At 36.0% G+C, this 14117-nt stretch overlaps 1 protein-coding gene across 2 annotated transcripts in view; it reads left to right on the top strand.

The window, feature by feature from the left end:
- Positions 1 to 14117, top strand: part of PCMT1 (protein-L-isoaspartate (D-aspartate) O-methyltransferase) — a 37427-nt gene that overhangs the window by 11381 nt on the left and 11929 nt on the right. For both annotated transcript variants that reach the window (XM_069852128.1, XM_069852129.1), the window contains exons 2-6: positions 2892 to 2996; positions 4087 to 4118; positions 5818 to 5922; positions 9270 to 9390; positions 13909 to 13994. In XM_069852128.1, the coding sequence (XP_069708229.1) occupies positions 2892 to 2996; positions 4087 to 4118; positions 5818 to 5922; positions 9270 to 9390; positions 13909 to 13994 (449 nt within the window). The remainder of the gene's footprint in view (positions 1 to 2891; positions 2997 to 4086; positions 4119 to 5817; positions 5923 to 9269; positions 9391 to 13908; positions 13995 to 14117) is intronic.

The raw sequence follows: 14117 nt of genomic DNA, 5'->3' as shown, positions 1-14117 counted from the left end.
ATTACTACAAAATCATTATTGACTTTAATGCTTAGGGACTGGTTGCTTTTCTCTTCTTTCTTTCTTTTCTTTCCCCCTAAAATTTGTTGTTGTTTTTACTTAGAATGGAATAGCACCAGTATTCCAAGAGTTCATTTTTCTTTGGACACGGGTGTTCACCACTGTATAATAAGCAAACCTGAAAAGCAGTCTTAATCTATGGGGGCATATTGTGGTGCCCCGTAATTCCACGTTCATAGCTGACGTGTATTTTTTATGAAGTGGGAGCATTATTCAATAATTAAAGTACAAGACTAAGATACAAGATGCAACTTCTCCCCCGGGTTCTGTTGAGGACTCTGAGTGTGGGTAATTTCCTCAACTTCCGATTTACTGATGAAAAAATGACATTACCAAAGATGGTACAACAGTCAGCAGATCTCAGGAGTTTTTTTGAATGAAGGCATCCTGAATGCTCAGAATTTGTAGAATATTAGTAGCTACTGTTTCGGTCATGTGCCTGTCAGTGTAAGCATCACACTTTATCAAGTTATATGTACTCAGTCTGAAACAAAGTTTTATGCTTTGTTTTGCACAGACATGCACTGACAGTTTCTGCCATAGTGGTCTCATACTCTGATTAAACAAGCTGGCCAAAGAATGGATAAGGTATGCAAGTAATAGAATGAAGGCAGAATAAAATTTTTAAATGACGAAAGGTGAATTTCTTACTGATAGGTGGCAAGTAGATGAGAGAAGTGGCAGGCATAGAGGTTTGCGAATAGGGGAAACAGATTATGGGTAATGTGAAAGAAGAGGTTTTGAAGAATCCTGCAGTCACAACAGTTCAGAGAAAGTCCCCTGAAAACCAGAGGAGGTTCTCGGAATTACCATAGGGCCCTGCAGTTACTCTTTGAAGCTGGAACCTTGATCTGTCTGTTCTCTGCATGTTTTTTTTCCTCAAGGCACAAAAGGAGAGAGCATATGGCTACCTATAGCTTCTAGAATGTGTCCTTTTATCTGCATAATACACAATCTGAAGGAATCAATCACTATTTTAAGATCTTTCTTAAGTGCTTCTTGGCTGCTGCTTTTTGACCCGCCTTCTACCCTCTAGAACCTTTATCTCTTTGCTGCTGTCATAATCAGTTTTGCTTATTCTCCTCTGGCCCTTTTGTCTTTATTTTAGAGAAACTAATTTCTTGATGATATGTAATGATATACGTAAATTTTTTTTTGTTCTTGTTTTATTTCCATGCTTTTTTACAGAACTGATGTACAACTAATTCCAAGTGGTCAGAGGAAAATGGTTTTTTTCTTCTCACTATCTCATATTGTGAATACTAGTTTGTTAAAGGATTTTTTTTTTTCTTTTGGGGTACAATTTTGCTCAGTAGGTAAACTTATGAACTGCCAATGCCTGCTGTCTTGGATTAAAATCTTGCATTGAAATGGGGAGATTCCTCTCACTGGGACTGTAATATACAGTTCTAAATGAAGTCAAAGCATAGGATACGTGTAATGTGTGTGATCTGTGAGAGGAGTATATGCTTTTCTGGGATATATCAGATACAGAAATAATCCTAAAAAATAATATATATTTCTTTAAATAATTTAAATTTAAATAATTGTTCTTGTCATTAGTAATTTGATAGTATATTCCTACTGCAATTCTATTTGATACTTTGTCTTCAGACCAAAAAGCAAAATGTTTTGAGGGGTTATTTTGCTGTCTGAATTCAAACGTCTATTATATAGGGTAATTAAATCAGGGACACAAGTAGCAGATAAGAAGTCCAATGACCGATAAGGGTGGTTGGGAGCACACTCTAAACAGTCAGGGAAGCCTCAGCAGAAGTTAGCTCGGGCCTGGGCAGAGGTTTGTCAGTCTTGGTAGTACTTAAAAAAAACCCACTGGTGTGACGTCAGTGAGGACAATCTTACAAAAGCTCCTTAATCTGATTTTTATGTTACTGCATTTTGGGTTAGATTTTTTTAGTATCTAAAACTTGTAAGTACTCCAATTATTTAATTTTTTCCTGTAAAATATAATTTTTCAAATAAATCCTCTTTGTTTATGATAGTTAATTTAAGTAATCCATTGTTGAAATTCCAGTTTTGTAGTTTATACTATATTTTTTAATGCAAGTGGTTGGAAAACAAGTGGGAGGAACTAAAATTTTCTGTTACTCACTAATGTCTCTTCAGAACTTTAAAAAAGGAATTATCTATGTTAAAAAAATCAATAAAACTGAGTGGCTTTGCTGCACATTGCTTATGATGTTTTACATGAATGTGTATTTACATTTTATTTTGAAAAGTGAACAAAGGTTTAAAGTGTTTAGATATTAGAACTCTTTGGCCTCAGTCTGCCCTAGCATCAGAATTCTAGTTCTGCAAGAGTTTCTTTACAAAAGGATTTTTTCTTTTGCCACTACAAGAGAGAAACAGATATTGAAATAAAATCCTGAGCAAAGATGCTGCAGCTTTGCATTTCTCACCTGCTTTTGTATATTTTTCAATAATTGCTTCCTTATACTTCTTGTTTCTAGAAAGCTCCATATCTTGTTTGTTATATGGAGTAATATCAGTTTCTTACTGCCAGTGTTTTCAGGAGTATCAAAGGTGTACATCAAGTTAAGTTTTTCTAGGGCATAGATCTTTGCATGTGGTCTCTACTGTCTCAGAAAAGCATTTGCGACTGCTGGAAGTCTTGTTCAAGGTTCACTGTTGTAAGCATTGTTTGATCTAGGGACCACAGCTTACTAAGTTCTAGTGTGATGAGGATTAGAGTGTTAAGGTAAAGTAGCATGGTTTCTCACAGTATTAGGAATATATTCCTGTATTTCGCATGCTTTTGCATTGCAGAAAATAAACAATGCCTTCAACTTTATTTATTTGTTTGTTTATAGAAAATGGAATAATCAAATCAGATAAGGTATTTGAAGTAATGCTGGCTACAGATCGTTGCCACTATGCAAAATACAACCCTTATATGGATTCTCCACAATCTATAGGTAAGAGCATCTTGTAAAAATAATTGAGATTGTTCTCATTTGTATAACTGTGACTGCCTTTGTCATATCTATGTTAAGAATGGGAACATAATTTAAAAAACTTGGAAGTGTGTTTAGTTCTTTATCAGTTTATTCAGTACCTTTTAACTAAGTTTTTTATGGAATGCAGTTGGCATACTTGGATACATTAAGTGGATGAATGTCCTTTAGTCGATATTAATACAAATAAATATACATTTTTTGAACTACAGCAGTTTGTGGTGATGCAGCTGATGTTTAACTACCTAAACATTTGTATGTAGTTTACGTCAGAAAGCAATCTCTCTCTTTACAGATTATCCCGTTGAAATAAATGCCAAGTTTCTTAACTTTTATGTGAGATTTTTTAATATGAAAATAGGCTTTAAATGGGAGTATTTGCTGATAGGACAGTTATTTCCTTTCCAGATCCCAGTTTTATTGTTCCAAGGCAGGTAAATGAATTAACTGAATGTACTTATTTATTTTTTCTTGGATTGGTGTTTTTTTTGGGTGGCAAGAACTACGAATTGTAATGGAATTTTATTATTTTTATAGGAATATTCAAAAATATTTCAAGGTACATACTCAAAAGCTTATATATCTCCACAGAACCAAATGAGTGTGTGTTCCTCTATGTTTTCTCATAGGCATGTGCTGTTTGCAAAATAGAAAAGGTTGATGTCTTCAGAAGTTCTATGGTCCCCATCACATGAAACTCAAACTAAAAAAATGTGGTTTTACATAGGGACCAAATGAAAAAGGTATTATGTTATTCTCTGGAGACATTACTTTTCTGACTTTGACACACTTGATCAAGCTAAGTCAATATAGTCCCAAAATGGAGATTGTAACCAAGATCAAGGATAGAACCCTTTTTTTCCTGTCCAGAGTTGACATGGCATAGCGTTCTGATGATGTACCTTAACTCATTTCTGAAGTAAGAGTATCGATGTAACCATTGGGTGTGTGTGTAGTGCCCTGAATGAGGGCGATAATTAAGGTATTGCATTTTACAGGCAAGATAGTAAAGGTCATAAGATTGCTGTTCTTCCTTTCTCTTCTTTTACAGGTTTCCAAGCAACAATCAGTGCTCCACATATGGTAAGCTTTAAACTAAAGTGATTAGTATAGGTGATTTTATAAACATCCAAATGATTCTGAAATAAAATATTCATCCTGGCAAATTTAATGTACAATTGATTGCGGTGATGCTGTTGTGAACTGCCTAGTGGGAGAGCACAAGGAAGATTGAGTCAACCATTTCTTGGAGATGCAGAGTGATAGGATGAAGGGAAGTGGACAAAAGAATGCAGCGTGGGAAATTCCGATTAGTTTCTAGGGTGGAAAAAAAAGTCACATTGAGTGTGATTAAGCACTGGAATAGGTTTTGTAGATTGTGAAAGAAGCTGACTGGACATGGCCCTAAGAAACAGAATTTAAATTGCTCCTGTGTTGAATAGAGGGTTGGACTGCAAATCGTTTCTAACCTAAATTACTCTAACTCTGTAATTTTCAAAGGTATAAGTATTCGAGTCTATAACAGTGATTTCTATGGTATGGTATTGCTGTAATGCCTTTACTTCTTTGGAGAAGGGGAAAAAGACCCCAGATACATTGTACTGAGGTGCAGGTGTTTTGCCAAGTGGTTTGAGACCAAGGCATTCATTACTGAGTGCTAAGAGGGGATTTCAATACATAGGACTAGCACAGACATAATTTTTCTGGGTTTCTTTTTTTGAGATGAAAGCTAAATAAAAGCAGACGTTTTTGTCCTTGCAATGTTTGGAAAGTGTCAAAACATAGTAAAAGTCTTTTGCTCTTGACTGAAAATGACCTAGTTGGGTTAGAATTTGCCTAGTTATCAATATAAAAAAAAAATCAGGATTTTCTTATAGAAATGTTAACGATTTTATTCTAGGAAAGACAGAGAAAGTGCTGTGGCTTAGAGAGAACATAAGTGATAATTGTGTTTGCAAAATTTCAGTTCACCTAAGTCATAATCTTTGAATTATCGTAGTAGTATATGAAGTGTTAAAGCAAAAAGGAGATGGATCCTCTAAGCGAATGTTAATAATAAATGTTCTAAGTATTTCTATTTTCTGGGTGTGATGGATTGAGCCACAAGAGTGTGGTAATGGCTATCTCTGAAACATTAAAGAACAAATTGGTTTTTAAAGTGTGCAGCCTAAGCTCAGTTTGTGTACTGGTCCATGTAGGAAAGCAAAACTTGTGACGTGTCTGTTGACTACTGCATTTGATGTGAGCCTGGCTCTCTGCCCTTGTAAAAGTCAGCTTCTTTTTCCTACTTTTTGATTCAGCCAGTGTGCAGGTAATACAAGAGGTAGTTTTAATGGACACTTTCCTTGGTGCTTAAGAGCTGCCTTCCTCCTAGTTAGCTGCCATCCCAGCTTATTCCAAAGTATTTAGCATGTTGATAAGTTAAAGTCTTTATGGGCCATGTAGTGCTGGAACAGTGAAAATGACCAAATCTGAAGAGAATTAAACTGATTTATGGTGTGTCTCCCAATAAATATAAATTTAGTGTGTGTTATAAGCTTGAATGATCAGATGAGTTTATATATATTAAAAAAAAAACATCTATACGCTCCTCGATTTACTGGAGCCAGTGAAATAACGATGATTATATCATATAGATAACTCCCCTACTGCTGTTTTTGTAGGAGAAAATAGTTCTGAAATTTCTTACACAAATCCTCAGTGCATTGCACTGAAGAAATGAACATACATTGGGTAAATAGACATTTAAAATATTTTGAAATTTTCTGTTTTCTTCTCTTAGCATGCATATGCTCTTGAACTTCTGTCTGATCAGTTACATGAAGGAGCCAAAGCACTTGATGTAGGATCTGGAAGTGGAATCCTTACAGCATGCTTTTCACGAATGGTGAGATACTTAGTTTAATCAATTGACCATTAGAACAACTTGAACTGCAGGACAACTCTGTATTAAAGGGGGGAAAAATGCATTGTACATACAGTGGATTGATGTAGATTATACAGAAAATAATTTACTTTCCTGGGTGTCTTTTAGTACCCATTTCTTACCCGAGCTGATATTTGATTGCTGAGTCCAATAAATTGTGTGGTGGTGAAGAAACTGCCTAGAGGGGAAGGTTTTTTCTTGATTTTTTTTTACTAGTTGCTTTACAGCTTGAAGGAAGGATGTGTTTGTTTTTTCCATCCCAGTTTGTACTTTATCTTGTGTGGCTATGAATGTTTTCATTGTGATCAATTGTCATGTCTTCATGCTATGATGAAAGCTTAGTGAGACATAGAAGAACCCTATTTCCACAGGAAAGTATATTGTATGTCTATGAATTGTCTTTGAATTTAACTTCATTCTTTTTGTTGTTACTATATTGCATGAGCATCACTATAAGTAGCCAATTAAACTTTTCTAAGTTACATATTAATCTATATTCTTTTTATATTTAGCCAACCAACTTAATCTATGGGTTGTTCAAACTGTGTGTAAGGAATTTACTGTGATTCCACCCTCTCCATCATCAGAAAAAAAAAATTGATTTATGATGGCTGTAACTGCAGTGCTGTTGGGACTAATTTATGGGATGGAATATAATCAGTTCGTTCTTCTCAATTCCAGGGCTTTATCATGGCTTTATAGATAGCAGACATCTTCGTTGAACTACAAACTAGATTCTTTTTTTCTGTCTTTCTGAGAAGTTAATTTGGGATATGGAGATGCATATGATAAATTCTCATATGGGGTTTTTATTACTTCGTTTTTTGTTTTCAAGCACTGATCTGTTGAGTTTGTGATCACTTCTGGTTTCCTGTGTTAAGAATTAGATGAGAATGTTTAGGACTGGGCAATGCGCTAGGAAAAGTATTCAGTTTTTTTTAAGTGCTAGCTGCAAAATTAAAAAAATATAGTTGAAATAAGTTAACTGAACTGCAGTTTAATGGAAATCTTAAATGTCACTTATTCAACTTTCTACCTATTATTTTTGGTCTAACTTTATAGTCAATAATCAAGTGCTAGTAGCATGCATGGGAACTCCAATCCTACAAGTGTTAAAGTGTTTGTCAGTTATGCGTATTTCTCACTAAGAAGTTATGAATGCATAGGAATAGCCATTTTTTATAAGACATGAAAAGATGTGGTTTTGCACTTTTTTCTTTAAACCAACTGTTTAAGAAAAGCTGAAAACATCTGCAGAGATGTCAGAATTGTACAAAAAAGAAATATCTTTTCAGTTTTGCTGAGGTTAATCACACAATCTTTTTATTGCCATATGAATGTCGTGTTCCTCTTTTGATTCCTCCTTGGTGGTATGCTGTGGAATGCCTTACAGACATATGTTTTCTAAAACATTGGATAAATGTATTTGTTCTGTTTGATAGCAGTACTACTGGGCAATATGGATTTTGCTTCATCCACTTGAATGAACGTAGATAGGGCAATATGTACTGCTCTGCCATTCTTTCTCTGTAAAGTTCTATCAGTTAACAAAAGCTTGAAAGAAGTATATCATGGGGAACAATGGCAAAGTGTTTTGCTATTAACATTCAATTGAGGATGTGCTTACTATAGATATTGCTTTTCAGTCTATTTGATCTAGAATTAATAGCTTGCATTTGTGGCACAAGTACCTGAGTGCACATTGATGTCATGAGAGCTGTAGTCTGATGATGATGGTCTCATCTGGGAAAGCTTTATCTTTCCTCAGACTGGTAAAGCATCTCTAAGTTTTTCATTTGGGTTTTCATGTTAAACTGCTGTGGTAAATTTAGCCACGTCATGTACAAACTTAAATACTCTGTTTAATAAAATTAATTTGTTTGCTGGAAAATTTAATGAATTGTAATTTTCGTCCTGTAAGCATTAGAGTTATAAAAAGCGTGGGGTATATTTTTATTCCAAATAGACCATGGAGATTCCCAAAACTGTGCCATTTTGCTCTTGTATCCACTGTGCACACTTCAAAATGCTAGGATAGTGGACAGAAGTAATTGATGAGGACTCAAAAACAATGTAACAGACTGTGACATGCAGCAGGCAGTTCTCTTACTTCATATTAAGCTGTTTCATGCTATGACCATTTTGCTAAATAATAATTTCTGTGATATTACCCTTTGTGGGACCACACTGGATCTTTTGCCAGCTTCCGATTCATCTGACTGCCAAGCATTCTTCCAAATAGCAACCTGTGATTGTCATAGTGTAAACTTGCCATGTGCCTTGCTCTGTTTCAAAGGCTAGGCTCGTGGTCTTCCACTTGAGAAAGAAGAGGTAACACTGCTCTTTTGGTGTTTTTAATATAGGACCAGTCCATAATAAAACAGAAATATATCTACATGATATCTATTCCCAGGTAATTTTCCATGTCTCAGCAATGTTAAAATGTAAGATACAGAAACATAACCAATGCGTTCAAGTGTGTCCAAAGACAAAATTGTATGACAACATGGGTCATGATCTGCCATTGTGTTCTTTGAGCTGGATCCTGTTAAAAATGTTCAGATTTTAAGATTTGGATTCTTTCTCCTCTCTCCAAAGTTTGAATAATTTTTCTGGAATAAGGACACAATTCCAGAAGAAATACCTGTAATGGAGAAGTTTTTGTTAGTAGGCCTTTTTTTCCCCTCAAAATACACAGATCTTTTGTGTCCTTCTGTGAGTTATAAGCTCTCAAAAGTTCCTCTCTTCTTGTGGAAGAGGGCTGTAAATTTGGAAGTAGATTCATGAATGCAAGGGTAGGTTGGAAGGTAGTTTTTTTCTGGAAGAATAGGACACTTAAGATAACAAAATAAAAAGCATCATTTACCATTTTTGTTGAAGTAAGATCTTTTCTAGAAAAACCTTAATCTTTATGTAAGTTTATTCATCATGAAAGGAGATTGTTCTAGTCCTTGTCCTTGAAGTTGTTACTTTCTATTGCAGGTAATACAATCACTCATAACCAAATTTAACTTCTAAAAATTCTGAGAAGAAATATCTACTAACAGTATAACTTAACCGAATCACATCTCAAAAGGATGACTATAACAAGTGCTTGTAACACGGTACTGACAAACTTCAATTACCAGTTGCTTCTAGCAGTCAAGATGTGTCATTCCAAGTGATAGTTTTAAGAACATGAGGAAAATATACTGCCACTTTACTGGTTCTGTTTTTATTTTAGGGAGATGGTTTCAGGAGATAGAAATATCACTCTATAAATGAATCAAAACTAGCAGAAACTATTCAACTGTATATTTTTATTCCAGGTTGGCCCCAAAGGACAAGTTGTAGGAATTGATCATATCAAAGAACTAGTAGATGACTCAATAAATAATGTCAAAAAAGATGATCCCACGTTGCTGTCTTCAGGAAGAGTGAAACTGATTGGTGAGCATCGGATTGATATACTTATTAATTAAACTGATACTCTTTCCAGCAGCTGGTTGAAAATGACTGGAATTGGATGTGGTTAAAAATTCTAATTTAAGAAGTTAAACCAAAGAAAGAAGAACCAAATGAAAATTTTAAAATACAAGTCATCTTTAGGCCTTTGAAAAATATCATCCTCACACAGTTTTGAGAATATGACTTGTCTCAGTCTTAATGAATGTGTAATCAATCTGTTGGAGAAGTTTAACAGCGAAGTGTTTTACAGTCAAAATACTCTACATGCTGAAGTTCTGTCATGTTAAATTTGCTATTTAAAGTTTGCTTTGAATGCACAACTTTTCTTGAATAAATGTACTGTCGTCTAGATTTGAGCTCTTTAACAAAGCCTTTAGAATTCTGATACAGTAATTGAGAAAGCTGTGTGAGTCAAATGGGAAAAGTACTAGATTGGCAGTAGAGTTACTGAGGAAATAATGAAGGACAGTGAATTGGGGTTGTTTTTTTTGTGTTTTGGGGATTTTTGTTGTTTTTGGGTTTTTTTTTTACAAGATGCAAAAGTGGCAGGAAGAAAACATTCATTCATTATCATTCCATTTGTTAAGTTTAAAAAAGAAGTTGAAGGCCTGGGCTATTTTGAGGCTTCTTACAAGAGTGCTTGGAAGAATTATTGTCACATGATGTTTGGCTCTTATCTTAGTTACCATTTTGATTCTTGTTCTTTTTTTGTAGGTGATGGAGTTTTGTAAATCTTTTTAAAATAAGCCCATCAACACATATACCTACACACATACATAAAATGTAGTGTCCCTCACTGAGAACACTTATGCCTTGAACTTGCTTGGAAAAGGAGTTATGCTGAAACTGTTTGGGCTGAAGAGGGGAAATGGGATATAATTTCCATTGTTGCTGTAGAAGAGCAATTTGAACGTACACCTCTGGTTATACCTGAAACAAACACTCCTGCTCTTAGGGGAGTCTAGAATTCTAAGTAAACATCATAATCTATGTTATGTTTGACTCTGTTGCAGGATGACTTGAGACTTCTGAATAGTTTTGTTGTGAGGTATGTTTAGAATAACCACAGTACATTGGGGAAAAAAAAAAAGTACAGATGGGCAAGTAGCACTTTTGCGAATGAGGTGGAGTAAGAATAATGTTTCAATGCTGCCAGGTTCCTGGGAGCCCTTTGATGTGCCTCTAGAATCTAGACAGCTGTTTTTTAAAACAAAAACAAACAAAACCCCCAAACGCCCTTCTCCCCAATACACAATCAAAAAAAGAATCCCTGTAACCCCAGGGTTGATTGGTGATGGGGACTGCACGACTTCAGACTAGGTTAGTCAATTGCTGGCTTTTGACAAGTATGTTTCAGACGTTCTCCATTGCTTTGTCACACCTCAGAGATGCCATAACTGCATTTCAGAAGCATCAATATTATTTTGGGTTGTCTCAGTAGTAGAATTGCACTGAGAATTGGGGATCTGTATACTTAGGGTATGTTTGTGGGGTTTTGTTTTGTTTTGTTTTTTTTCTTTTCTTTAAATTAGGAGGGTGCCTTTAAGGTGAATCTCTCAACTGCTTCCACTTACCAGACCTTGGCTGACATGAGTACCTCTGGAGAGCACAAACTTTGATTCCTTTTGTATGGAACTAGGCTGGATTATGTGCTCTGAGAAACAACCAAATATGTTTGATAATGGAAATTAAGTTGTTAAGACTAGAACTAGACCAGGGTGATTATTTTGAAACACATATGTTGCGTGGACATCAGGTCCTCAGCAAAAACTGTTTTGCTGCACAGATCTGCTGCTATTGTGCTGCACTATTTGCTGATGCAGACATAGCTCGACGGGATGAGGTTATTCTAACCACAGTGAGACAGTTCTCTTCTGTTTCTGTGCTTCATGCTATAGCTCTGTGTGAAACAGGTCTGCATAGATACTGAAGGCTTGAGTATCATGATCAGCAGATCAGGTCTAGGTTCAAAAACAAGCTACAAAATCCTTTTATATCAGAGTGCTAATACTTCCCTTTCTCCCTTCATCACCACCCATCACTGTGATTACTTCATTAAAAGGCTGCATGTAACTGCATATCTCTGTAGGATGGAGGCTGTTATTTGGGATGTAAGCACAACCTCAAAATTTGGGCTGCTGTTTCCTCTTGGACATTGAACAATGTAATATTTTCTATTACATTGAATGTATGGATGTTGGCTTAATGTTTTTTTCCAGTTTTCTGGATATCTAGAAGTGTGTTCCCATTGTGGGTGGATGTATACCTGACTGCTGTAGCCAAGAGAATTTTTGTGGGTGTTAAAAGGGAAGAGCCCTGCTGTGCTTGATGCATATAAAGGAACATGATTTTTTTTGTTGTTGTTGTGTGTGGGGAGTGTGAAGACATTAGGTTTGGTTTGGACTATCAATTCTATGAGCAAAGGATTTAGATGGTGTGGGTCCTTTTTACCACTGTCAGTGAAGTGATAGGATGTGTAAATTTCTCTGAACAGTGCACAAGATGCATTTAAGTGTAGGCATACATGCATTCTTCTTCAGAATACAACTTAGCAGTTTCTTTCACAGTTGTTTCTTCAACTTAGCAATCCTTTCTTCTTTTGCCAGCAGTACTGGAGATCACTGCTTTTAATGCCTAGTGTTGCGTCTTAGAGAATGAGGGTTTGTCTCTCCATGTAACTAACATCATTCAAAGCAGTATCTGTATGTTAAGCTGAAAAAGTCTTTCTCCATTGCCTTCTGTGATGGAACAGCAGCATGATACATTAATACATCACCACTTCCTCTTTAGAGGAGGTATACAGTGCTAGTAAGCAAATATAAGTTATGTACTTGGCTGCATTGAAGTGGTTGTTCCCGTAGAACCTACTTTGGCACAGTCAGAGAGATTAAGCCCTGGATATATATACTGGAACTTTAATTTTCATTACTGGCAATAGTTATAAAAGCTGACTTAGTGGAATTGATGATTGATAGGCATGAGTTCTCTTGAAGCACTGGTAGTTCTTGCTTGGCAGCTTCTTTCTGTGGCCCTTGGTTGGAGCTTGGGAAAATAAGTCTCTAAGCTTTAAGGGGCTTCTCAGTACTTGGGAAACATGCTCACTTCTTATAGTACTTAAGCTTTGGGTAGAAGGTCTTTGCGGGTTCTTGTTTCCAGACCTAATATGAAAGATGGCAAACTCACCAGTTTTGATTGTTTCAAGGAGCTGCACAGATCTACCTGTATGTTCTTGGATACTTAAGGGTGTTGTTGGTGTCCCGGTGGCCCTCCCTGTCACTGAGGTTGAAATGAAACCTGCTGTGGCCACCATGTATTTTTCCTATCTTGTGATTTGTTGGAATACAAAATGTTGACAAATATTCAGCCTCTGCCAGGGGCTTAGAACTTCTTTTGACTTGTTCAGCCTTTTAATTAACATGTGATAAAAGTGAGGACAGGAAACCGCAAACAGTTAACTACTTGTGCTGAGCAGAGGACTGTGCTCATTAGCCTTCTTGCTTTTTTGTCTTAATTGATTACTGGGGCTTCTGTGCTCACTGTTTCTAAATAACTGCAGAGAGCACTTGCCTAACTTGCTCTGAATTTTCTGTAGGTTTCCTGTAAATACTATGGATGCCACGTTCACATCATCTTATTTCAAAGCTTAACTTGGGATCTAGTTTGCCATGTTTCAGTGGCTTAAAAAAACTCATCTGTTCCCCTTTCATCCTGAATAACTAGGATGATATGAAACATCTGTAATAAGATACTTCTCCATGAATTCTTCATCAAAGCTGAAGCTGCAATGGTAGCCATCTGAATAACTTAATCATACCTAACATTTTCCCAGCAGCTATCTAGAGCTTTAGGCACAAGTCTGACCTGGCTATTGCAGTTGTCTGTAGGTAGGATAGTGACGCCCATCTGCTGGCAGAGGGTTATGCATGGGCTTTAGTGTAGTACTGCCTTAATGTATGAATGTAGATGTGGACTTCCATTCCAACCGGTAGTGCAGCTACAGGTGTATAGTCTGTGTGAATACTTGCTTTTTGTCACCTTTGGAGTCTTCTGATAGGTGAATCTGAGACTTAATGTTTTAGACTTAAAATTGGCATTTTTTTTAGAAATGGTGTTCATGAAGGCAAATCAAAGACAGTCGTGTGTTCTAAGAGGGTAAATGAGGGGAAAAGTCACATCATAGGGCACATAAATACCTAAGTATCTCTTCTGGGTAGATCATGTGTCTCAAGAACTTCCATTATAAATCCATGCTTTCTAATTTCAGGTGCTTCAGTAATATTTCATATCTTCTATAAGTATGTTTGTATGAGGGTGGGTTTTCTATATCTGTTTTACAATTGTGTCAATACATTTAAACTGACTTCATTTTATTACTGCTCAGTAGAATTTTAGTTGAAATCTGAGCATAGCCTTTTATCTACCTATAGAAATGGCAGATCAGCTGTTTTCTCCACTCCTTTTGAAAATGTTTTTTTTTTTAAAAAAAGTGTTTTCTTGCAGTGGGAGATGGAAGACTGGGGTATGCAGAAGAAGCTCCCTATGATGCGATTCATGTAGGAGCTGCAGCACCAATTGTGCCCCAAGCAGTAAGCCTCTATATTTTGTGTGATACAGAATTATGTAAAATACCTTATAGACTTCCACTGCTGGGAATATCAGTGGGTAGGGTGGTATTACTGCATGGTTGGGGGTTTTGTTTCTGTTATTAT

This window comes from Phaenicophaeus curvirostris, chromosome 2 (assembly GCF_032191515.1).
Source record: "Phaenicophaeus curvirostris isolate KB17595 chromosome 2, BPBGC_Pcur_1.0, whole genome shotgun sequence".
Lineage (NCBI taxonomy): Eukaryota > Metazoa > Chordata > Aves > Cuculiformes > Cuculidae > Phaenicophaeus > Phaenicophaeus curvirostris.
This window is presented reverse-complemented; position numbering and strand designations above follow the sequence as displayed.